This window comes from Bufo bufo, chromosome 3 (assembly GCF_905171765.1).
Source record: "Bufo bufo chromosome 3, aBufBuf1.1, whole genome shotgun sequence".
In the NCBI taxonomy this organism is placed as follows: Eukaryota; Metazoa; Chordata; class Amphibia; order Anura; family Bufonidae; genus Bufo; species Bufo bufo.
In genome coordinates this window covers 43501360-43524305 of record NC_053391.1, presented here as the reverse complement: position 1 = coordinate 43524305, position 22946 = coordinate 43501360, and the positions used below count along the sequence as shown (strand labels likewise).

Here is a 22946-nt window from a genome sequence, read left to right as displayed (position 1 = left end):
CCAGCAAGAAATTAGAGTATGCTTGTGTGGTCCTTTGCATACTTTCCCTATTCTCCTCCGTCTTATTTGTATAGAAGGATTGTGTCGCCAGTGATGCAAGTTCTTCTAGGTTTTTCTGTTTTTCCCCGTACTCCTTTCTGAGGTTCGCGATATTACTGACCATCATTCCCCTCATATAGGCCTTAAAAGTGTCCCATACCACCTGGATTTTTGCTGAGCCATAGTTGTTATCCCAAAATCGGTTAATTTCATTCTGAATTATTTCATGTCTCTTTATTACTGATAACCATTAAGGGTTTAATCTAAATGGGGGTCTCTGTATGTATCTTTCCTGAGTCAAACAGAGTTCAAGGAGTAGCAGCAAGTGGTCCGAGAATGAACTTGTTTCATACTTAATTCGCTTTACCAGTCTCACATGTTTTCTATTTATCAGAGCAAGGTCTATTCTGGAGATAGATTTACCTGCTTTTCCCCTGTCCTAGGTATCCCCAAACATCTTCGAACCCAGCCTCAGAGCAAAACTGTGCCAAGGGTGACCCCTGAACAGGGTTATCTCCCTTGACACTCGTAGAGACCCTATCCAATACAGGATTAATGACACAGTTAAAATCACCAATAATCAATGTTGGGCACTCTGGCCATTTATCCATAAATGATAGCAAAGAATTGAGGACTGAAAAGGAGAATGGCGGTGGAATATAGACAAAAGCCAGGATACATGTCTTCCCCATCAACCTGCAGTATAGGAAGATAAATCTCCCTTGCTGGTCGACGGAGGATGCCTCGCACACGAAATCAATCATTCTATGTATAAAAACAGGAACACCTCTAGAGTAGCTGGAAAAAGTAGAATGATACGTGTGCGCAGCCCATCCCCTGCCGACCACCCTGGAGGTCTCCCCAGTGAGATGCGTTTCCAACAAACATACTATTGCTGGGAGATGAATCCGTGTCAGATCAAAGACCGCTTGTCTCTTTCCTCTATCCCCCAAACCACGTACATTCCAAGCGAGAATTCTAATAGACATTATAAAAAGCGGTTAGGTGGGGTAGAGGAAGAAGAAAGAAGGGAAGAAAAAAAAAAAAAAAAAAGGACGCATCACAGCCCAAATCCCACCCCCCATACAAATAATCCACCACATATTGTATAAGATTTCTCTCCTGTGACCATCCCTCCCACACTCCCCCCTGCTCGGCACCTCCTGACTAAATAATGGAGAAAAAATATATTGCGGGTATAAAAAACCCTCTAGTAGTTATTGTTCCCCGCAAGTCCTAGAACAGCTGAGTCACATATCATTGCGTTCAAGCCAATCCGCGGCTTTGTCCGGAGTATCAAAGAATAGGATTGTGTCCTTAAAAATAATTAATTTAATATCCCTTTCTATTAGCTTCTTTTTTACCATCATAAATGAGCGTCTCTTTTCTTGGATGTCTTTTGAAAAATCAGGAAAAAAGGCCAATCTATTTCCGTTATATACAACTGGTGAGCATTCCCTCGCCCTTCTCAGTAGCATATCTCTGTCCCTAGTAGTCAATAATTTAACAAGAAATGTCCGAGGTTGTCTCCCAGGGATTGGTTTACCACCTGGGACCCGATGAGCTCTTTCTATCATGAATAGTGGAGAAAACAGATCCCTCCCAAAGTTCTCAAGGATTAACGTCTGTATAAATTGAATTGAATTCTTATCTTCGGCACCCTCTGGGACCCGCAGAATTCTCACGTTATATCTTCGCGATCTATCTTCAAGATCCACCACCTTTTTCTTCAAAAGATTAAATTCTATCTTCAGAGTGGAGATTTCAGAGTTTGTTTTTTGGGATTCATTCTGTATAAGAGCCATGGCACTCTCCACATTCTTGACTCTGACTCGAATTTTTGACATATCATCTCTAATCAATCCCACATCAACTTGGATGGACCCAAGCTGAGTTGTAATGCCCTGTATTAAATCCCCGTTTTGTTTTACCGCCAACAATATTTCTTTTAGCGAAGAGGAATTGACACTAGGCGTATCTTCTCCCTCCATTCCCTCTTCCTCCGGAGAGTGTCCAGAGACTTTTTGTGGTTCTGTTTCCGTCACCCCAAAATTATTATTTTTTTTGGAACCAATGTCCTTTTGTCCCCCCCTCGTATTCACTCTTGGAGACCTCAAGAATTGATCTATTTTTGTCGATTCAAAAGGTTTTACTATTCGGTTTCTGGCCGGAGAGATCCGCCGAGCACCTACTATTTTTTGGAGCCATTCCTTTTTATCTTTTTTTTCCCCTTTTCTTCTTTCTCTTCCCCCTCCTTTTTCAAACTGCTACTTTATGTCTTCTTTTTTTCCTCCTTATTGTTCTTTTTTTTTTTTTCTTCTCCCCCCCTTTTTACCTCCTTTTCTCCCTCTTTTCTTTTCTTTCCTTTTTTCTCCTTTTTTTTCACTCTTTTTTTTCCCTTTCTTTTTCTCGCCTTTACTTTATATTCCTCTCCGCCTTTTTTTTTTTTTGGTTCCTTTTTTATTTGTATTTGTGATATATTTTATATTTGTATTCACCTCCTTGTTCTCTCTTACAAACAAAACATACACAATATGGGGTGAATATGCTCTAGTAAAGTTTCCATTAGGTATACTCTAGTAGACTACCAATCTTTTCAGTTAGTTTTGTTAATAGTAAGTTAGTTAGTTAGTTAGTTAGTTAGTATGGGAAGGAAGAAGGAGATGGGGGAACCAAAAGGAACAAACAGGAACAATCTCACCAGCTTGAGCATCCAAGTGTCCACGGAGATCCCACCTGGACGTCCAGACGATGGCCCCTCGATCCCAGGAATCACTTGGGGGGGATGCAGAGCAGGAGAAGGTAGAGGCCGCCCGACCACGCTCCTAAGGCCACCACAAACAACCCCTGCTACCGGAGTCGGAGCATGGAGCTCAAAGCAGGCTCGTCCAGAGGAGGAGAGCTATTATCATCGGCAGGAGACCGGAGAGTCAGGAAGCGCACCAGCAATCAGAGAATCCAGGATCCCGAGTGCAGTAGGAACCAGCTGGCTGCGCTTCACCCCAACAGCCAGGAGGCAACTGGAGCCGGAACGCCAAGAATGAGCCAAGGGGAAGAAGAAAAGAATCCAGGAACCTTCTTTCCAGGCGGTCCCAGCGAGGTACGTCCCAGGTGAGGTGAGAGAGGCAGGAGGATCGGGGGGAGCCGAAGATGCAAACCCCGCTGAGGAACGAGCGGAGTCAGGGGCTAAGGGGACAGCATACACCCTAGGACCATAGAGGCAGAAAACGGCCACGGAGACGCCAGGAGGAGCGGGATAGCCGAGCCACGGGGAGAGAGGATAGCGCGACGTGCTGCGTCTACGTCATCGCGTCACCATCCAAAATTTTCCATTTTAATCCATTTTTCCCAGTAACAAAGCAAGGGTTAACAGCCAAACAAAACTCAATATTTATGCTCCTGATTCTGTAGTTTACAGAAACACCCCATATGTGGTCGTAAACCGCTGTACAGGCACACGGCAGGGCGCAGAAGGAAAGGAATGCCATATGGTTTTTGGAAGGCAGATTTTGCTGGACTGGTTTTTTTGACACCATGTCCCATTTGAAGCCCCCCTGATGCACACCTAGAGTAGAAACTCCAAAAAAGTGACCCCAAACTACGGGATAGGGTGGCAGTTTTGTTGGTACTAGTTTAGGGTACATATGATTTTTGGTTGCTCTATATTACACTTTTTGTGAGGCAAGTTAACAAGAAATAGCTGTTTTGGCACCGTTTTTATTTTTTGTTATTTACAACATTTATCTGACAGGTTAGATCATGTGATATTTTTATAGACCAGGTTGTCATGGATGCGGCGATACCTAATATGTATACTTTTTTTTAATTTATGTAAGTTTTAAACAATGATTTCTTTTTTGAAACAAAAAAAATAATGTTTTAGCGTGAGAGACAATTTTTTCAGTTTTTGGGCGATTACCTTGGGTAGGTTATGATTTTTGCGGGATGAGATGACGGTTTTATTGGCACTATTTTGCGGTGCATGTGGCTTTTTGATCGCTTGCTATTACACTTTTTGTGGTGTAAGGTGACAAAAAATGTTTTTTTTTACACCGTTTAAAAATTTTTTTTTTTACAGTATTCACCTGAAGGGTTAGGTCATGTGATATTTTTATAGAGCAAGTTATTACGGACGCTGCGATACCTAATATGTATACTTTTTTTTTTATTTATGCAAGTTTTACACAATGATTTCATTTTTGAAGCAAAAAAAATCATGTTTTAGTGTTTCCATAGTCTGAGAGCCATAATTTTTTCAGTTTTTGGGCGATTACTTTGGGTAGGGTATGATTTTTGCGGGATGAGATGACGGTTTTATTGGCACTATTTTGGGGTGCATATGACTTTTTGATCGCTTGCAATTAAACTTTTTGTGATGTAAGGTGACAAGAAATGGTTTATTTAGCACAGTTTTTATTTTTTTATTTTTTACGGTGTTTATCTGAGGGGTTAGGTCATGTGATATTTTTATAGAGCCGGTCGATACGGACACGGCGATACCCAATATGTATACTTTTTTTTATTTACCGGTATGTAAGTTTTACACAATAATATCATTTTTGAAAGAAAAAAAATGATGTTTTAGTGTCTCCATATTCTGAGCCATTGTTTTTTTTATTTTTTGGGCGATTGTCTCAGGTAGGGGCTCATTTTTTTGCGGGATGAGGTGACGGTTAGATTGGTACTATTTTGGTGGGCAAACGCCTTTTTAATCGCTTGCTGTTATACTTTTTGTGATGTAAGGTGACAAAAAAATGGTTTATTTAGCACAGTTTTTATTTTTTATTTTTTACGGTGTTCATCTGAGGGGTTAGGTCATGTGATATGTTTATAGAGCCGGTCGATACGGACGCGGCGATACCTAATATGTATACTTTTTTTTACCAATTTTTTTTTAACTTTTTTGGGGGAAAATTACGTTTTTGTTTATTTTTACTTGAAACTTTTAATTTTTGGGGGAAAACTTTATTTTTTCAACATTTTTTTTACTTTATTTTTTGTCCCACTTTGGGACTTCAACTTTTGGAGGTCTAATCCTTTACAATGCATTCCAATACTTCTGTATTGGAATGCATTGGCTGTATGAGTAATACTGTGTGTATTACTCATACAGCTTCCGGCCTGTGAGATCCAGGGGGCTGGATCTCACAGGCTCTTCACAGGAAGGCAGCGCGATGCCTTCCTTAGACATCGGACCCGATGGCACCACCGACCGCAACCGCCGGATAAGGTAAAAGCCGCAAACCGCAGGTCTAAATTGACCTGTGGTTTGCGGCGATCGCCGACACCCCCCCCCCCCCCCCCCCCCCGGCGTTGTGACAGGATGCCCTCTGAATGATTTCAGCGGACATCCTGTTGCGAATAACCCCCGCCGCGCCACAATCGCGATTTAAACTTAGGATGTACCGGTACGCCCTGAGTCCTTAAGGACTCGGGAAACAGGGCGTACCGGTACGCCCTAAGTCCTTAAGGGGTTAAACCTTATGGTAGTTGCGGAAAATTACTAGCTTCTCATTATTAGCTAGAAAGTTTCAAAAGTCTCTGTGTTCACTAACCCTTTCCACAGAGCCTCTCAAATACAGTGCAAATGAACAGGCTATACACTATATCACAACATACATATAGAATGCAGTTACACAGTATTAAACAGTATAAGTCAATGCACGTTAAAAAAGTAATGAGTTTATGACTTTGCACAGGGGCAAATGTCCAGACTTTAAAGTACCCGTGCTCCAGGGCACAACAGAGGGCACTCTGGGACAATATTATTACAATAATTTATATTACTATGTGGGGACTACCTGTATGGCATGGTAATTTCTGCAGTAAAGTATTTGGGGGCACAGCGGGCAACACAGTGGGCACAGTATTGGGGGTAGCAACAGGATAACACTGTTGGGGCACTAGGGTGAGAAGGATGATAGAAAAGTGAGGAACTTAAGATATCTGTGTAATAAACTATGCAAAGAAGAGACATGGCTGAAAGAAGTCATCATGGGCTGAATGGAGAAGAGGAAAAAGAATATCTACATCTGAGGAGACATCACCTGGGAGGCACTAAATGTGAGAGGTATGTGGTGATGGATAGTCGTGTATATTTGATAGTGCCTATCCAGCAAGTAAAATATGTATTTTGTGCTAAGGCATGCGTGTGTGAGGTGCCTACTTCAAGAATTTGGCATATATGCATTGGGGCTTGGGCTCTGGATCTTTTGAGACCCTTTCAATGCCCCTGCCACCATGTTTTGGTGATGCTGGCGCTGCAGCGCTACATCTTTACAGGGGTTATCCAGTAATAGAAATTGATGATCTATCCTCAGGATAGGTCATCAGTATCAGATCAGCAGGGTTTGACATCTGTAACCCCCACCGAACAGCTGTTAGAAGAGGTTGGGCGCTCAATAAGTGCCAGGCCTCTTCCTAGGCCAAGGGACGTCACTGTACATCAGTCATGTGGCCTAGTTGCAGCTCAGCCCCCTAGACGTGAAAGAAGCCGAGTTGCAATACCCAGCACAGCCATTATACTATGTAGAGTACAGCGCTGTCCTTGAAAATCTGCTGGGAGCCGGCTGTGCTCCCCAGAACTCAGGGGTGAGCGCGTCTCCCTAAAACAGCTAATCAGCGGGGGTTCCGGGACTCAGACCCCACCGATCTGATAACGACCTATCCTGAGGAAAGGTCATCATTATTCTTTACTGGATAACCCTTTGAAGAAAAAACTCCTGTAGGTGGCAGAGAGGAGCAGGGCAGGAGGAGACAATGCGTTGATGATCAGGAGCCACGGTGGCTAGCGGGTGAATAATTTAAGAGACTGACCAGTGGGCTGCAGCGCCCCCCTCTCAGATTGCTCCATGTCCATGCCATTGCCATGCCTCCAGGCTCTGACAAGTAAACTTTACACTACTCACAGAACTTGTCCAGAGTGATACAGCAGAGATGCTGCATGTCTTCTCCTCCGGAAGGGAAAGAGCGCTGGAGTCCTACAGGATCCCATAAGTGACGAGCTGGACTGGAGATAGGGACGGGACAGGACCAAAATCCCCTTTAACTGCCAGAGTCACAAACAACTGAAAAATAATAGTGCAGTGATTGCTTTGATTTGTTATGGCTGCAACCACAGGAGGAGGAACCAATATTTTTGGGGGTTTCTGGTCCCTCTAATGATCAAGCTGTTGCTACGAACTCAATCATGTACTGTATCTGACATTGCACGTGTACGATCCCAACAGGTAAACACAACCAGCTTTACCTATACCGCCTTTATGTGTCGGTGGAGTGACAGGTTAAAGGGATTGTCTCATCACAAAAATCAATGGTAAATCAATAAATCATCAACATCACAAATACCTTGTTTTGTAGACTTTGTTTCTCTATCTAGTTATTTTGAAAATCCTGACCCCCTTATCTCGTTGCCAGGGGATCCGGCCACCACTCGCACTAACTGCAGTGGCCGAGCAGGCGCGGTGCCCCCTTTTCTTGCTGCTTATACCTTTGGCGGAGCTGTTGGGAGCGTGCGCACATTGCTACCTGCACATGCTCCCGGCCGTAGAGCAAATGAAATGAAGGAGGGCGAGCCACGCATGCACGGCCACCCTCAATTCATATCAGTGCGGAAAATAGCTGAGCGGCTATTTCCGTCAGCACTCCCCATTCATTCTATAAATTGCCAGTGCTCCCTCGCCATCATCATTCTATGGTTCTTCAGCTGGGATGCAGCGCTGGCAGTCGATGCTGTAACGACACCTGCAGCAGGGCTATCCGTGTCTAGCGCTGCAGGTGTCGTTACAGTTTTTTTATATTTGTGAGGGTGATGATGAGTGGAGAGAACAAACAGATTGTGGCAAACCACTTCCATGGCTTGTCACAATCTGTGTCAGGGGCACTCTAAGACTCCCTCAGTATACAGTCTGACAATGATTTCTTGTTGGGGGCATGCACATACAGAGGGCCGGCTCTTCATTGAGTGAAATACATTGTGATGAAAACACCCACATCAAGCCTGAAAATGCACACTATACTGACTGAGAAAGACTGGCTTGGTGAGGCAACCCCTTTAAGGATGGGCCGCTACACATGTGCCAGTACTGTGTGCTTGCCCTCAAAGCTAAAATCTGCCAGCCAAGCTGGTCCTGGTGTCCCCAATCATAGTGCCGCAGTTCATGTGTCAGAGACAGCCCGGCACCTCCTGAGAAGGTGGATCCAGATTTATACCGGTTCTGCTTTCTCTCTCATTTTACACTGCGCTCGTTGTGATCTGATATGATGGAAGCCACCTTTATTATAAGACGATTCCTCCTTTTCTGTAGATCAGCGATATTGCCCATAATGCACCAAAAAACACTCTTAAAGGGAATGTGTCACTGAAATTTTTTCTACCCGTTAAAAGTGGAGAACACAGATCCTTTTTCTAATTTTTCTTTATTTTCAGATTTTTTTTTTACTGTTTCCAGAACATGAATATGGGGGCGGCCATCTTGCCTGAGCTGTTCGTAACAGCATTTAGAGATGTGCTTTACAGTACACATGGGCCATAGAAACAATGGACAGGACTCATTTACTTCTATGGGAGTTTCCTGAGCATGTTCTGTGACCTGTGCAGAAGTCAGGAAGGAGTATATAAGTTGTGTTGTCAACTATTGTTCTCTATATACAGGTGAAACTCGAAAAATTTGAATATCGTGCAAAGTTCATTTATTTCAGTAATGCAACTTAAAAGATGAAACTAATATACGTATAAGATATGCAATGAGCAGGACACTGGGTCAGTGGGGATGCTATGCAGTGGGTCAGGATATATGTGTAGTAGTTTGTGACGCCAATTGCAGCTTGCGCAGGTACTATAGCAGGGCCCTTTAAGATGTAATAGCTCACGTACCAGGTGAGGAATGCCAGAGGGGGATAATGTCTCTGTATAGCAAATATGGTAGTGTCAACGGTGTCTCCTACCTTGGTACGGATGGACTCCTGGATCCTGGCTCACTTGCAATAAAATTGAGTGTGGTTAGCAGGAGTAATTGATGAATAATGGAGGTCCGGACAGGAAATATAATCCAACTTGTCCTTACTTAATGAGTGGCAGCTTTGATCCGTACAAGTTACAGCAATAGTCTTGGGTCCCAGCAGGTATTGGCAATATGTGGCAAGAAATCTATATGTATTCTGCTTCTGGTCATATGCCTAGTAATCTGGCAGGTATCTATCTTCTGCTCTGTCTGTAGTCTGCTTAGTTTGGGCCTGACTAGCTGAGGAGGTATTTAGTTTCTCCTTGTCTTTGGATCTGTACTCACAGGACTGCTCGCAGGGTATGGTGACTTCTTCCTGGAGATCTATAGTTCTGTAGATGGCTGCTTTTCTTGTCAACCAGCTGGGTTAGATGACCCAGGCTGGGAAAGGTGATCTTGACCTAAGCCGAGGCTGGATCCTAGGTTGGGGGTCTCTGTTTTCTGGGAGCTCCTACTAACACAGCCTTCCCCAAGGAGGGGGCTGGTACACACTACCACCAACTTCCTCTCCTCCCCATGAGGTAGGATGTGGAAACATTCCACTCCTCCTCAAAGAGGGCGGAGCTAGCCTGGAATGGACTATTCCAGGCTAGAAATACTAACTGGCTATGGTCTGCTACATACTGCTGCCACCTGCTGGTGTACATCGAAATTACAGCATAATATATAACACAGGCCTGGAAATTACATATAATAATGAATGCATTGTTAGATTACACAAGATGACAATACACATATACACCGGACGTGATGTAGCAGGGAGACAGAGTTTAGTGACATACTCTGGGATGTTACAGATAGACTCATTAACAGAAGCGTAGTTAAAGGCTCACGGGCCCTGGTGCAAGAGTTCAGCTTGGGCCCCCCTTTCATCAGTGCTTTCTGGCCAGGGGCAGGGAAGCACATAACCTTCGTGCTGCCTAAGGAAAAAATTGACATGCACTTTCTATAATACAGGTCTTCTTATGCGACACAAGAGTCTTTGGGCCCCCTCAGTCTCCTGGGCCCGGTAGCGACTGCTACCTCTGCACCCCCTGTAGCTACGCCCCTGCTCATTACATGCAAAGCGAGAGATTTCAAGCCTTTATTTGTTATAATTTGGATGATTATGGCTTACAGCTTATAAAACCCCAAAGTCTTAATTTTGAGGTACCCTTTGCTCAGGGGGTATGGATTATTAGCTGACTAGAGTGTGACACTTTGAGCCTAGAATATTGAACCTTTTCACAAAATTCTACGGTACTTTTAAGCTGCATTAATGCAATTCCTATTAATTTGCATTACTGAAATAAATGGACTTTTGCACGATATTCTATTTTTTCGAGTTTCACCTGTAAAGGAAGGTGATCTGTACAGACCAAGAAGTAGCATCTATTTTTAGGCTTAATGGCCAGTGCTAAAACTTCAGAATGTTATGTTTTTTTATGATAGATATTGACATAGAAAATTAAAAATATCATCACCAAAAGTTAATTAAAAATATGTTTAATATAAAAACATGATTTAATTATTTTGCTACCTCTGGTAGCCAGTACAATTTTGGTAGTTTTGACAAATAAAACCTTACCAAATAAAAATCAGGCATCAGGCAAAACGGATCCGGTATTTATTTTTTTCTCATTTTTAAAGGTCTGCGGTATTTTGAATGATGGCATTCAGGCAAGTCTTCAGTCTTTTTCGCCGGAGATAAGACCGTAGCATGCTACGGTTTTCTCTTTTGCCTGATCAGTTAAAATGACTGAACTGAAGACATCCTGATGCATCCTGAGCGGATTACTCTCCATTCAGAATGCATGGGGATATGCCTGATCAGTTATTTTCCGGTATAGAGCCCCTGTGACAGAACTCTATGCCGGAAAAGAAAAACGCTAATGTGAAAGTACCCTTACCCACCATCCTCATGTAGTTTTCAGTAAATAGAAACTCAGCACATTTTTCAGAAAAATTGCATAAAAGTTTATACTATTGGGTAAAAGTGTAACCGAAGCATAAAGTTATGTGAACCAAAACTAAACTTTCAACAGGTGCAAAGTTAATACATAACACATAGACATAAATTTACATGCACAAGTCTTTATAAAATCACCAGAACTAGAAATTAAAAAAAAAAAGTTAAAAAATACAGGGATTACAGTCGTTGAAAAGTAAGTGAACCTCCAAAATTCTTTATATTTCCTGAAAGCCGACAACCTGATGATTGCAGTTGGCTTGACAGACTGTTGACAATTATGTCCACCTTCATGTAAGGCCTCATGCACACGACACGGACACACTGTCAGTTTTTCATGGCCATTTTGCACCAATTTTCTGGCCATGTGTTAGTTTTTAATGTCCGTTTTGCATCTGTTTTGCGTCCGTTTTTCATGTCCGTTAACTGGCTTAACTGGGTAAGAGGCTAAGTCAGGATTTGGGGGGTACTATCTCGCCTTAGGAATGCTCTGCAAGGAAAAAATATTTTAAAAAAAATTCAAATCACCCCCTTTCCCCCAAATAAAAAAAAAAAAAAAACAATACTGCCATTAGAAAGTACAACTGGCATATGGCTGTGATTATAGCTTCAGGAAGGCAGGAAATAACAAATGAAAATGCAAAAACAGAAAGTCGCCATGTCAGGGAGTGGTTAAACAGCTAATTTTCGGATGATACTTTCCCTTTTTACCAGGCCTCTGAACAAGTCTTCACCATCAAAAGTCCTGTTATCCTCTATTCAAAGATAGGAGTCCGGCTTCTTGTCTGTTCAGTAAGATATCTTCATATTTGGTTTCAGACTTTCCATGTTTCTTATGGCTTCCTCCTCCTCTTCAGACCATTCATTGCCCCATATCCTAGAACAAAGACCAGAACCCCCAGCATTAGTGAGGTTGTATTGTGAGGTTTCCTTATGACCAGTGAATTGATCAACTGAGGATGGGATCTGTACAATCTTGTGTGTGTTTTACAGTGGTGACACTGGGAGAATTATTACTACTGTCACACCAGTTTCCTGAAGGGGAAATGACGCCGCCTGGCAGTCACCGCCTGTGTCATTACCTGGTAATAAGTATTGAGGGGCACAACCTGGTGATGAGTAATGATGGGGACAACTTGGTAATGAGTAATGGCGGGCACAACCTGGTAATAAGTAATAATTGGCACAACCTAGTTATGAGTAACGACGGGCACAGCCTGGTGATGAGTAATGACGGGCACAGCCTGTTGATGAGTAATGATGGTGACAACTTGGTAATGAGTAATGGCGGACACAACCTGGTAATAGGTAATAATGGGCACAACCTGGTGATGAGTAATGACGGGCGCAGCCTGGTGTTGAGTAATGATGGGCATAACCTGGTGATGAGTAATGATGGGCATAACCCGGTGATTAGTAATGACGGACACAACCTGGTAATGAGTGATGACAGGCACAACCTGGTAATGAGTAATGATGGGCACAACCAGGTGATGAGTAATGAGGGGCACAACCTGATGATGAGTAACGATGGGCACAGCCTGGTGACGAGTAATGATGAGCAGAACCTGGTGATGAGTAATGACGGGCAAAACCTGGTGATGAATAATGATGGGCAAAACCTAGTGATGAGTAATGACAGACACAACCTGGTGATGAGTGATGACGGGCACAACCTGGTGATGAGTAATGAGGGGCACAACCTGGTGATGAGTAATGAGGGGCACAACCTGGTGATGAGTAATGAGGGGCACAACCTGGTGATGAGTAATGAGGGGCACAACCTGGTGATGAGTAATGAGGGGCACAACCTGGTGATGAGTAACGACGGGCACAGCCTGGTGATGAGTAATGATGAGCAGAACCTGGTGATGAGTAAAGATGGGCACAACCAAGCATTGATCAGTAGCCCACAATATATTCCACTGTTTTGGACTTCTGGTCACATACATTTAGATCTATGTTATCCAGACCCGTAGATTTCAAGAAGTTTGGCAGACCATTCAATGTGTATGGGGTCTCTTGACTCTCCCTCAGTTTTAGATAAGGATCAAGAACATTGGATTTCAGCTGCAGATTCTTTTGCTTGTATGGGAGAGGTAGCTCTTTGCATTTGGATGATAGTAATCTCATGTGCATGGTCGGCACTACAGTAATAACGTAATAAAGAATTTTACTGTACCAGCCAGTAAGAATTGATATTTAACCCCTTTAATGCTCTTTGACATATACACACTATACAGATAAAATTATTGGAAAACCCTTGAATTACACCTACAGGAGCTTTTATGATATCCTAGTAGACATTAACCCCTTTAAGGGATTTTCAAGTTACACAAAAGATAAATAACACCAGCTTTCAACCTTATAGCATTACAGTAAATGTCAAATAATGAAGTTCTGAGTGCATTTTGACTCCTCCAGCATAGTTGTGATCTGCGACGCTTGCCCTGTGTTTACATTCTAGTGCAAGTGTAATACCCCAGAGTGGTATTACCATTCCTACACCCTGCTACTACTGTCTTTGATAACCTATCACTAATGTCATCTGTGTATTGATTCCAGGTCCTCCTACACTTTGCATTAAAAGTTTTGCTTTGAAGCTGTTCATGTAATGTGTCTGGTTCACCAGCAGGTGGCAGTGGATATGGCAGAGAGATCTTTAGACAGAATGGAACTTACCATTCCATTCTCCCCCTTTTGGGCAGAAGTGGGCTAGTCCTGTTTCCTACCAAGGGAGGGGCGGCAGGAAGTGCTTAGTCAGTGAGTCTTAGTGTTGGAAGCAGATGAGTCAAGATGTAACAGCGAGGAGAAGGTCCTCCTCCTGCAGCAGGAGTCTCTCGAGAGGGAAGCAGCTCCTAGAGCACCATGACTCCTTACAGACTAAGAGACAGAGTATTGTGAGGGGTCAAAAGCCAAAGGCTCCCCACTCCATATGTGCCAGAACAGTCAGCAAGTCCAGCTACCAGACTAAAGCTGAGTTTAGCACAGCAGAGAACGATAAAGCAGAATATCCCAGTTTGCCTGCCAGTTTATGCTAAAACCTGCTGGAGCCAAGAGAAAGATCACTTGTACGGATGAAAGTTGATTCAAGTAAAGCAGTTGAACTTTATAACGTCTTGACTCGACTTATTCTCCACCTCCTCCTACAACTCTAACCTTTATTGCTTTGGAGCCTAACCCTGGGGATCAACGGTATCCAGGTAGGAGCACCGTGACACACACAGAGACTTTTAAGGCTGCACCACACCACTTAGCATTCCTAAGAAATTAGGACATGATCGGCTCTGGGGGGGGGGGGGGGGCATGTTGCACAAGACTCTTAGAGTCTGTACCATCAGGTCTCTGCCTCTCCTTATTCTCCCTTCTAAAACATGACAGATCCAAGCCTGCTTGAAGCCAGGGGTGGGCTGAGTCAGGGGGTGGGGTGGCATATGGCCTCCGGACCGGTCTCAGATATTTAGGGCTTCCAGTTTCTGCGACCCCTGGATGCAGATGCAAATGAGCATGCGGCACCATTGGCAGAATAAGGCAATCATTGGTTCCCTGCCACGCTATTCCCAACGCTTCTATGTGACGTAGGCAGGGAGATTACATAATCCAGCCACCTGCAATGTTCTATAGGAGCAGACCCACCATAAGAGTTTGGATCTGCATTGCTACATCGTGGGACCATGCCGCAGACAGATAGAGAGTGCCCTCCCCTTTTCTCTCCATGTGCCCTAACCCTAATATTAACCCTAACACTAATACTGACACCTAGCCCTAACACAGGCCCTTAACTCTAATACTACACCTAACTCTAATACTAACCCTAATACTGTCCCCTAACTCTAATACTGATTTCTTACCCGAATACTGACCTCTAACCATAACACTAATACTGACCATTATACTAACCTAAACCCTAGTACTGTCGCTAACACCAATATTGACCCTAATTCTAATACCAACCTTAACACTGATCCAACCCTAATACTTACCCTGATACTGACCCTAACCTTAACTACAACTCCCAATACCTCACACAGTGACCATATGACTGTCCACATATATCTGTACACACTGCATCTGTTATACCTTGTACCTGACACATAGCATACACACTATGTACTGATACGTCAGGTACAAGGTATAATAGATGCAGTGTGTACAGATATATAGTATACACAGCATTGTACTAATATGTGAGGTACAAGGTATAATAGATGCAGTGTGTACAGATATGGTATATAGCATATGCACAGTGCACTGATAAGTCAGGTACAAGGTATAATATATGCAGAGTGTACAGGTATATAGTATATACAGCAGTGTACTGATATGTGAGGTATGAGGTATAATACATGCAGTGTGTACAGATATATAGCATACACACAATGTACTGATATGTCAGGTACAAGGTATAAAATATGTAGTGAGTACAGATATATCAGTACACTTCTGTATATACATTACTATATATTTGTACATACTGCATCTGTTATACCTGTCACATAGTATACACACAGTGTACTGATATGTAAGGTATAAGGGCTAATAGATGCAGTGTCTACAGATATATAGTATATACAGAAGTGTACTGATATATTATGATGCCAATATTTTCGTATAATTCTTCCAATTATTTTGTATTGGCAACTAAATGGTAAAATAATATGTATTGTTTCCTCCTAATTTATATGATGACTTTTATAAACATGCATTAGCGCAGTGCATGGATATTTTTAATATATTTTATATTTGACCAGATTAATGAATTATTTTTATAGCAAGGGTCCTCCTAATTTATATGTACCCTAAAATACTACCCTGTTGTTGTATTATATTTGATTAATTTTCTTTATTCAATTAATATTTATAATACAGTTTATAACAGTTTATTAACTGTATAATACAGTTTGGAGCTCAGGTGGGGGTGTGCCCACTATATTTCACTGTCATAAAACAATAAAAGTTAAGTGCATGGGACTTCTGGGAGGCGGTGTCTTAAAATGGCCGTGTTTAAGCTGAGCTCCTGCAAGTGAGCTTCTCCCTCCACACTGTTCCCCAGCTCCCATGGCGGGTGCACCTGGTGCATTAATCAGACATTAGAAGAGACGTCACATATCAAGGAGCAGTCAGCAGTTTATCTCATATACATAACAATGGTGCGGAGCATAAAATAGAATAAAATCTATGTATAACTTGTGCCCCACATGTCTTAGTCCTGTACACATGTCTTATACTCACCGTAATTCCTCTATTCTGCAGGCTGGACTGGAAAGAGCCTTCATCAGGTCGGTGCCATAAGGACCAGTCAGAGGATTTCCAGACAGGTCAAGTATCTTCAGGGACTGGTTATTCATTAATACAGATGCTAAAAGGATGCAGGAAGTGTCCGATATATCATTATTAGCCAAACTGTAAGAATAAGAAGATGAGATTTGGGTGAGGCGTCCACAGAGCGTTAGTATAAAATCTGTAGATTGTGGATGTGGAGAGAAAATGTCCCCGGCTGTTAGTAAAATTCATAAATGTCATCACTAGAAGCCGCCTCTTGTGTGTGGTGGATGTCAGGAATGGCGGCAGCTATATGATATGTCCATGTCCTAGAAATCCAGAACCCCTGAGGAGTGTCCTCACTTTATGGCATGTCATAAATTAGTGATGATGGCAGCACATGAATGTAGAATAGTCAGAAAGCTGATGGAGGAACTTGTGGCAGCGTCATCAGTGCTTTCCTTCCTCCATCTATTGTTGCCCTCAGTCTGTGGCCCCCATTCTCCCTCCTCCACCATCTTTTGTTGCCCTCAGTCAGTGGCCTCCATTCTCCTTCCTCCACCATCAATTGTGGTCCACACGTTGTGGCCTCCATTCTCCTTTCTCTACCATCTATTGTGGCCCTCAGTCTGTGGCTCCCGTGACCTCCATTCTCCTTCCTCCACCATCCTCCTCACATTTTTACAGGACACATGTGGCTCTGCCCTCGCTTAGTCAGTTATTTGGGGAATGGATTATTAGTAGACATTGCACCACATTCAGGGTTTCTCTGGAGTCTGCTGGTATTGATTATTACAGACCTACTTTAAGACCCTGATATCCTCACTGTCCAATAATCCCCCAAAAAATCTTTGACACTTTTCAGTCCCTCATCAGTCCAAAAGTGCAGACACCAAGTACAGACCTCTGTGCTGAAGATCTGGCCACCTATTTAAAAGAGGCAGGAAATCAGAGTCCAGTTTCTAAGTGCAATCATAATAGGGGGGTTTGGGTCGGCAGCTCCGGGCCCAAAGTCAGTAAGGGGCCCATAGCCTCCCCAAACTTCCAGGTTTCATTACTTATTCATATTTACATGTCACTAACAACTGCAGGCCGGAATGAGCGAGGGAGAGGAGAGTGACCGGGGAGAGTGACGTTGTAACCATAGGGCGAACCCTGTGAGAGGACTCGGAGGTCTTCTATTCCTGTCTGTTTCAGACAGGAATAGAAGAGCAGGCCCGACATTGGAGATCACCTGACCTGGCTGCTCCTGAATGATGCAGCGCTCCTCAGAGCCTCAACTTCCCTTGTGTGTTCTCTTCCAGCTGGTGTCAGGTCTAGGCTCCCCCTCCCTACATTCTTGCCATTATCCCCCCTTCTCCCAGTTACCCCATACCAGGCCTGAACTGGTCATAGGGGTACTTTCACACTAGCGTTTTTGTTTTACGGTATTGAGTTCCGTCACAGGGGCTCAATACCGGAAAAAAACTGATCAGTTTTATCCTAATGCATACTGAATGGAGAGCAATCCGTTCAGGATGCATCAGTTCAGTCCCTATTGCGTTTTTTGGCCGGAGAAAATACCGCGGCATGCTGCAGTTTTCTCTCCAGCCAATAATCCTGAACACTTGCCGGAATGTCGGATCCGGCATTCATTTCCATTGAAATGCATTAATGCTGCATACGGCCCCAAGTGTTCCTGCAAAACGGATCCGGTTTTGCAGTTAAAAATGAGAAAAAAATAAATACCGGATCCGTTTTTCCGGATGACAACCTGAAAGATGGATCCGGTATTGCAACGCATATCCGGATCCATCTCACAAATGCATCTCTTTGCGTCCGGATTGCCAGATCCTGCCTGAAATCCTCTGCCGCAAGTGTGAAAGTACACTAAGGAGTCCGCCACACTGTCTGCTGCCCACAGAGCACTGGCTCCGCCCCCTGTGTCCGCCACACTGTCTGCTGCTCACAGAGCACTGGCTCCGCCCCCTGTCTTCACCTGCCGGCAGAAGTTCTTGTGATCTGTCTCCTGCTGAGGCCTGCAGCCGAGCAGCTACATCCCACAATGAACTGGTGAGTGCGCCATCCAGACACTGGGGATTACTCACTAGATTTACACTAGGTCGGCACCAGCAAGCCTGTGTAATAACCAGAACAGGCAGTGTAACAGCCGGCTGGTCTGCAGGACGTGGGCTTAGTGTGAGGTGCAATATTCTGCATGGCCTGCAACTGTTGTGGTCGGGGGAGGAGGGGGTGCAGACACTGAAGCCATTACTCAGGATTCCAGACTGTGTCCTTCCAGTAACCCCACAGGAGGCAGGGGAGGCTTATTCACTTGTTGGTATCTGGGATGAGCATCAGCTGATAAGAGACAATGGGGGATTTATCAAAACTGGTGTAAAGTAGAACTGGCTTAGTTGACCCTAGCAACAAATCAGATTCCACCTTTCATTTCCCAAAGGAGCTCTGGAAAATGAAAGGTGGAATCTGATTGGTTGCTATAGGCAAATAAGCCCAATAGCTAGAGTGTGCACAGTGCTACTTCATACACAGGCCAGTGATTCCCTTATCTATGCAAAGTAGTCCTTTGCATTATGTCACACCTTAGGCTGGATCGTGTATGATCTATACAAGAGTCTGGTGTAACAGTATGCACAGTACTACTGCATGAGCAGTACTTCTGTAATCCCCTGTAGTATATTATCTCTGCTCACTAAACACCATATAGTACATTGCATAGCTGCTCTACTTGGTGTGACAGTTCAGCGCCATTCATTGCATTGGGCTGAGCTGCACCTAGGCCATGTGACCGATGAGGCTGCAGCGCTACTGTGCGGTGTTGGACCCCCCCCACCGATCAAATACTGCTGACCTCGCCAGAAAATAGGTCATTAGTAAAAAGAAACCCCTTTTTTTCTCCCTGACTGTGAGCTCTGCGCTGCGATTGGACAGCGCTACAGCAAGGGAGAAGGAACGCCCAGGGAGAAACAGGGCAGACTACTCTCTGGTTTGCCGAGAGTAGTAATTACCATACAGAGCAGGAGAAGGTAACGGGGCCACAGCGGGCGAACGGAGCGGCGCCCAGGGATAATAATAGTAAGTGCAGTGAGATCCCTGGGCGCCGCTCTACATGTCCAGATAGTTATCTTACAATGTTCAGACTCATGAAAGGTCCTCTTTAATCCGACCCTGATCATTGATCCCTTCCTCCCGCATCTCCTTTGGCGCACTCTCCACATTCGACCCAGTAACAGAAAAAGTCTCCAGGCACTACTGACCCTATTCCCTCACACCTCCTCTAGTCTCTCTCTCCGGCTGTCACTACTCACCTAACTAAAATCTTCAACCTGTCTCTCTCTTCTGGTATCTTCCCCTCTTCTTTCAAACATTCTGTCATAACCTCATTATTTGAAAAAAAAAATCTTCTCTTGACCCGTCCTGCGTAACTAACTACAGACCTGTCTCTAATTTCCCTTTCATCTCTGAAACTCCTGGAGCATCTGGTCTACTCTCACCTAATCCACTATATCTCAGATAACTCTCTCCTTTATTCATTACAATTTGTTTTTCGCACCCTACATTTTACAGAAACTGTCCTCACCAAAGTGACAAATGACCTCCTGACAGCAAAATGCAACGGTGACTACTCATTACTAATTCTCTTCGATCTTTCTGCAGCATTTACATTGAAACCATCATCTCCTCCTCACCATGCTCCAATCTATTGGCCTTAAGGACACCCATTTTCTCTTGGTTTTCTTCTTATCTTTCTGGTCTACTACCCCGCTTCTTCCTCTTCTGTTCCTTAGGGTTCAGGCCTAGGTCATCTCCTCTTTTCTCTCTACACAGCCCCTATCGGACAGACTATCAGCAGAATTGGTTTCCAGTATCAACTCTATGCTGATGACACACAACTATACACTTCATCCCGTGACATCACCCCTGCTGTACTACAGAAAACCACTGGCTGTCTGCTGTCTCTAACGTCATGTCCTCTCTCTATCTGAAATGGAATCTTTCAAACACTGAACAGCTGGTGTTTTCACCATCTACTAACCTACCTAAACCTGGTATCTCCTTCTGTTTGTGGCACTACCATAATTCCTAGACAGCATGTCCGCTGTCTCAGTATTACGTATGACACAGATCTTTCCTTCACCTCCATATTCAATCTCTTGCCTGCCCATGCTGCCTGCACCTCAAAAACATCTCTAGAATCTGCCCCTTTTTTACTTTGGAAACAACAAAAACTCTCATTGTTGCTATGATCCATTCTAGTCTTGATTATTGTAACTCATTACTAATTGGTCTGTTCCTCACCAGACTCTCCTCTCTCTAATGTATCATGAATGCAGCAGAAATTTGGGCGACTATGAGCCCCTCTAGTAGGCTCGGGCACCAGGCAACCACCCAAAGCCCATATTATAATAATTCGCCATTGGCTTAGTATGTGCATGTATTAACTGTAGAAGCTTTGCAACTGTTTTTTGCAAAAAAACAAAAGCTACCTCCTGCACATAAAGAGAGTACTGTCTCTTTAAAAGCTCACGGGTTGACTTTTGCAGTGTAACACCTAAAAAGTTAAAAACTCCACACTTGTAACAGACACGCAATACACTAACTACCCCTATCCAGTACCCAATAATAAAACCTGACTTCCTACATAGTAATTTAATCTACATAACTAAATATATCTCCACACTGTCCCTGCAAGTCTCTAAAATGGCTGGTTTCTTGTTTGTCTAGATGCAGATAGGACAGGCACATCAGTGGCTGAGCTTTGCGTGGGAGTTCACAGAATGTCTGATACACCAGCCAATATCCTGCCTGATTGGCTGTCAGGCTGACTACAAAGCATTTTGGGCAAGCCCACTGACCAGGGATCCACCCAGTGTAATGTGAGTCTTCGTCTTCATCTTCCCTGCCCCGTTTTCCTCAATAGCGTACTAAATGTTAAATGGTGGGTGCCATTTTGCACGATTCTTTCAAAATGAATCGCCAAAGCTTTGGACTCATATTCAAGTATAATATTTGTGAAATTCAGAATTATCCGAACTGAATGGAGCAGTTCAGTTCTGTGCATAATGGAGGTACAAGATCTCAACAAAAACAATTCTGGCAGCTTTCTGGCTGAAACATGGGTGCAAGATCCTTTGAGATGTATGTTGAGTTGTGACTCCTTGGGCAGGAACTCCTTATCTCCTTACTAACTTAAAGTTTTAGCTGCCGTTCCTAACATGGTGCACTCACAGCTGCATATCAATATGACTGGGGGTTGAAAGACTTTAGATCTGGCCAAAAACTATGAGGTCTGTAGTTGATGTGTTACTCTCAAAGACGATAAACTGCACCTCCTCCAAAGCTGAACACAATTTCCCAGAAGCTATTGGATGGAGCCCTCGAAAATCAAACTACGTGGAAGAGACTGGCCAAACATATCTTACTCTATCAACATTGTGAACTTCACTCCCTCTAAAATCTAAAGTAGAAAGAAATCGGAATAATTCTCAAAGGAACCTGGTTACTCTGTGGTCCACCCTGCAGCACAGATTTAAAGTGTAAACATATTTGGCACAATTGATGGCACAAAAGACAGTGCCGATAGTGCCAAGTCCAGGGCTGCAGCTTTAAGTGGGCAGTGGAGGCTGTCACAACTGGACCTGGTTAATTAGTCGAGATATTAATAGAGACGTTTCATATCAAGAAGCAGTCAGCATTTTATCTCATAGACATAACAATAGTGCGGAGGATACTCACTCTAATTCCTCTATCCTGCAGGCCGGACTGGACAGAGCCTCCATCAAGTCACTGAAGTGAGGACCAGACAGACAGTTACCAGACAGGACAAGTATCTTCAGGGACTGGTTATTCCTTATTACAGATGCCAATTGGATGCAGGAAGTGTCTGGTAGATCATTATTAGCCAAACTGTAAGAATAAGAAGATAAGATGTGGTTGAGGCATCCACAGAGCGTTAGTATAAAATCTGTAGATTGTTAGTAAAATCTATAAAAGTCTTCACTAGAAGCCGCCTCTTGTGTGTGGTGGATGTCAGGAATGGCGGCAGCTATATGATATGTCCATGTCCTAGAAATCCAGAATCCCTGAGGAATATCCTCACTTTATGGCATGTCATAAATCAGTGATGATGGCAGCACGTGAATGTACAATAGTCATAAAGCTGAATGGAGGTACTTGTGTCAGCGTCATCAGCTGCTGAGACTTCTCCTTCCTCCATCTATTGTGGCCCTCAGTCTGTAGCCCCCATTCTCCTCCTGACATTATTACAGGTCATGGCTCAGTCCTTGATTAGAGAGACACGGTTATTTGGTAAAATAGTTAACAAAGACAGTGGTGAAATTGCAGGGTTTATTTGCACTTCATATACAGTACAGACCAAAAGTTTGGACACACCTTCTCATTCAAAGAGTTTTCTTTATTTTCTTTTTTTTTCAAATATTGTTTATTGTTGTTATACCACAGACATTAATCCTACATGAACAGAAATCCGAAACAAAAGATTACATCAAATACAATGACATACCATTCCTTTGTTAATAGTATCAATTGAAATATGGCAAACATTTTCATTCTTTTGTTCTATCATGTTATGCTCTATCATGGTCAGTTTCTTTTCATCTCTACCTCCCCTAACATCAGAATCCTCGACCCTGTCAGCCTGAAGCACCACTAGCGTCTGAGTTAGCGCCGAATTT

At 43.5% G+C, this 22946-nt stretch overlaps 1 protein-coding gene across 1 annotated transcript in view; it reads right to left on the bottom strand.

Annotated features, from left to right (window-relative positions):
• Nucleotides 1–11583: 11583 nt before the first annotated feature.
• Nucleotides 11584–22946, bottom strand: part of LOC120994514 (NACHT, LRR and PYD domains-containing protein 3-like) — a 78124-nt gene continuing 66761 nt past the window's right edge. Inside the window, exons 11-13 of the mRNA XM_040423148.1 lie at nt 21988–22158; nt 16222–16392; nt 11584–11866 (exon numbers count right to left, since the gene is read on the bottom strand). Coding sequence (XP_040279082.1) covers nt 11779–11866; nt 16222–16392; nt 21988–22158 — 430 coding nt within the window. The 3' untranslated portion in view covers nt 11584–11778. The remainder of the gene's footprint in view (nt 11867–16221; nt 16393–21987; nt 22159–22946) is intronic.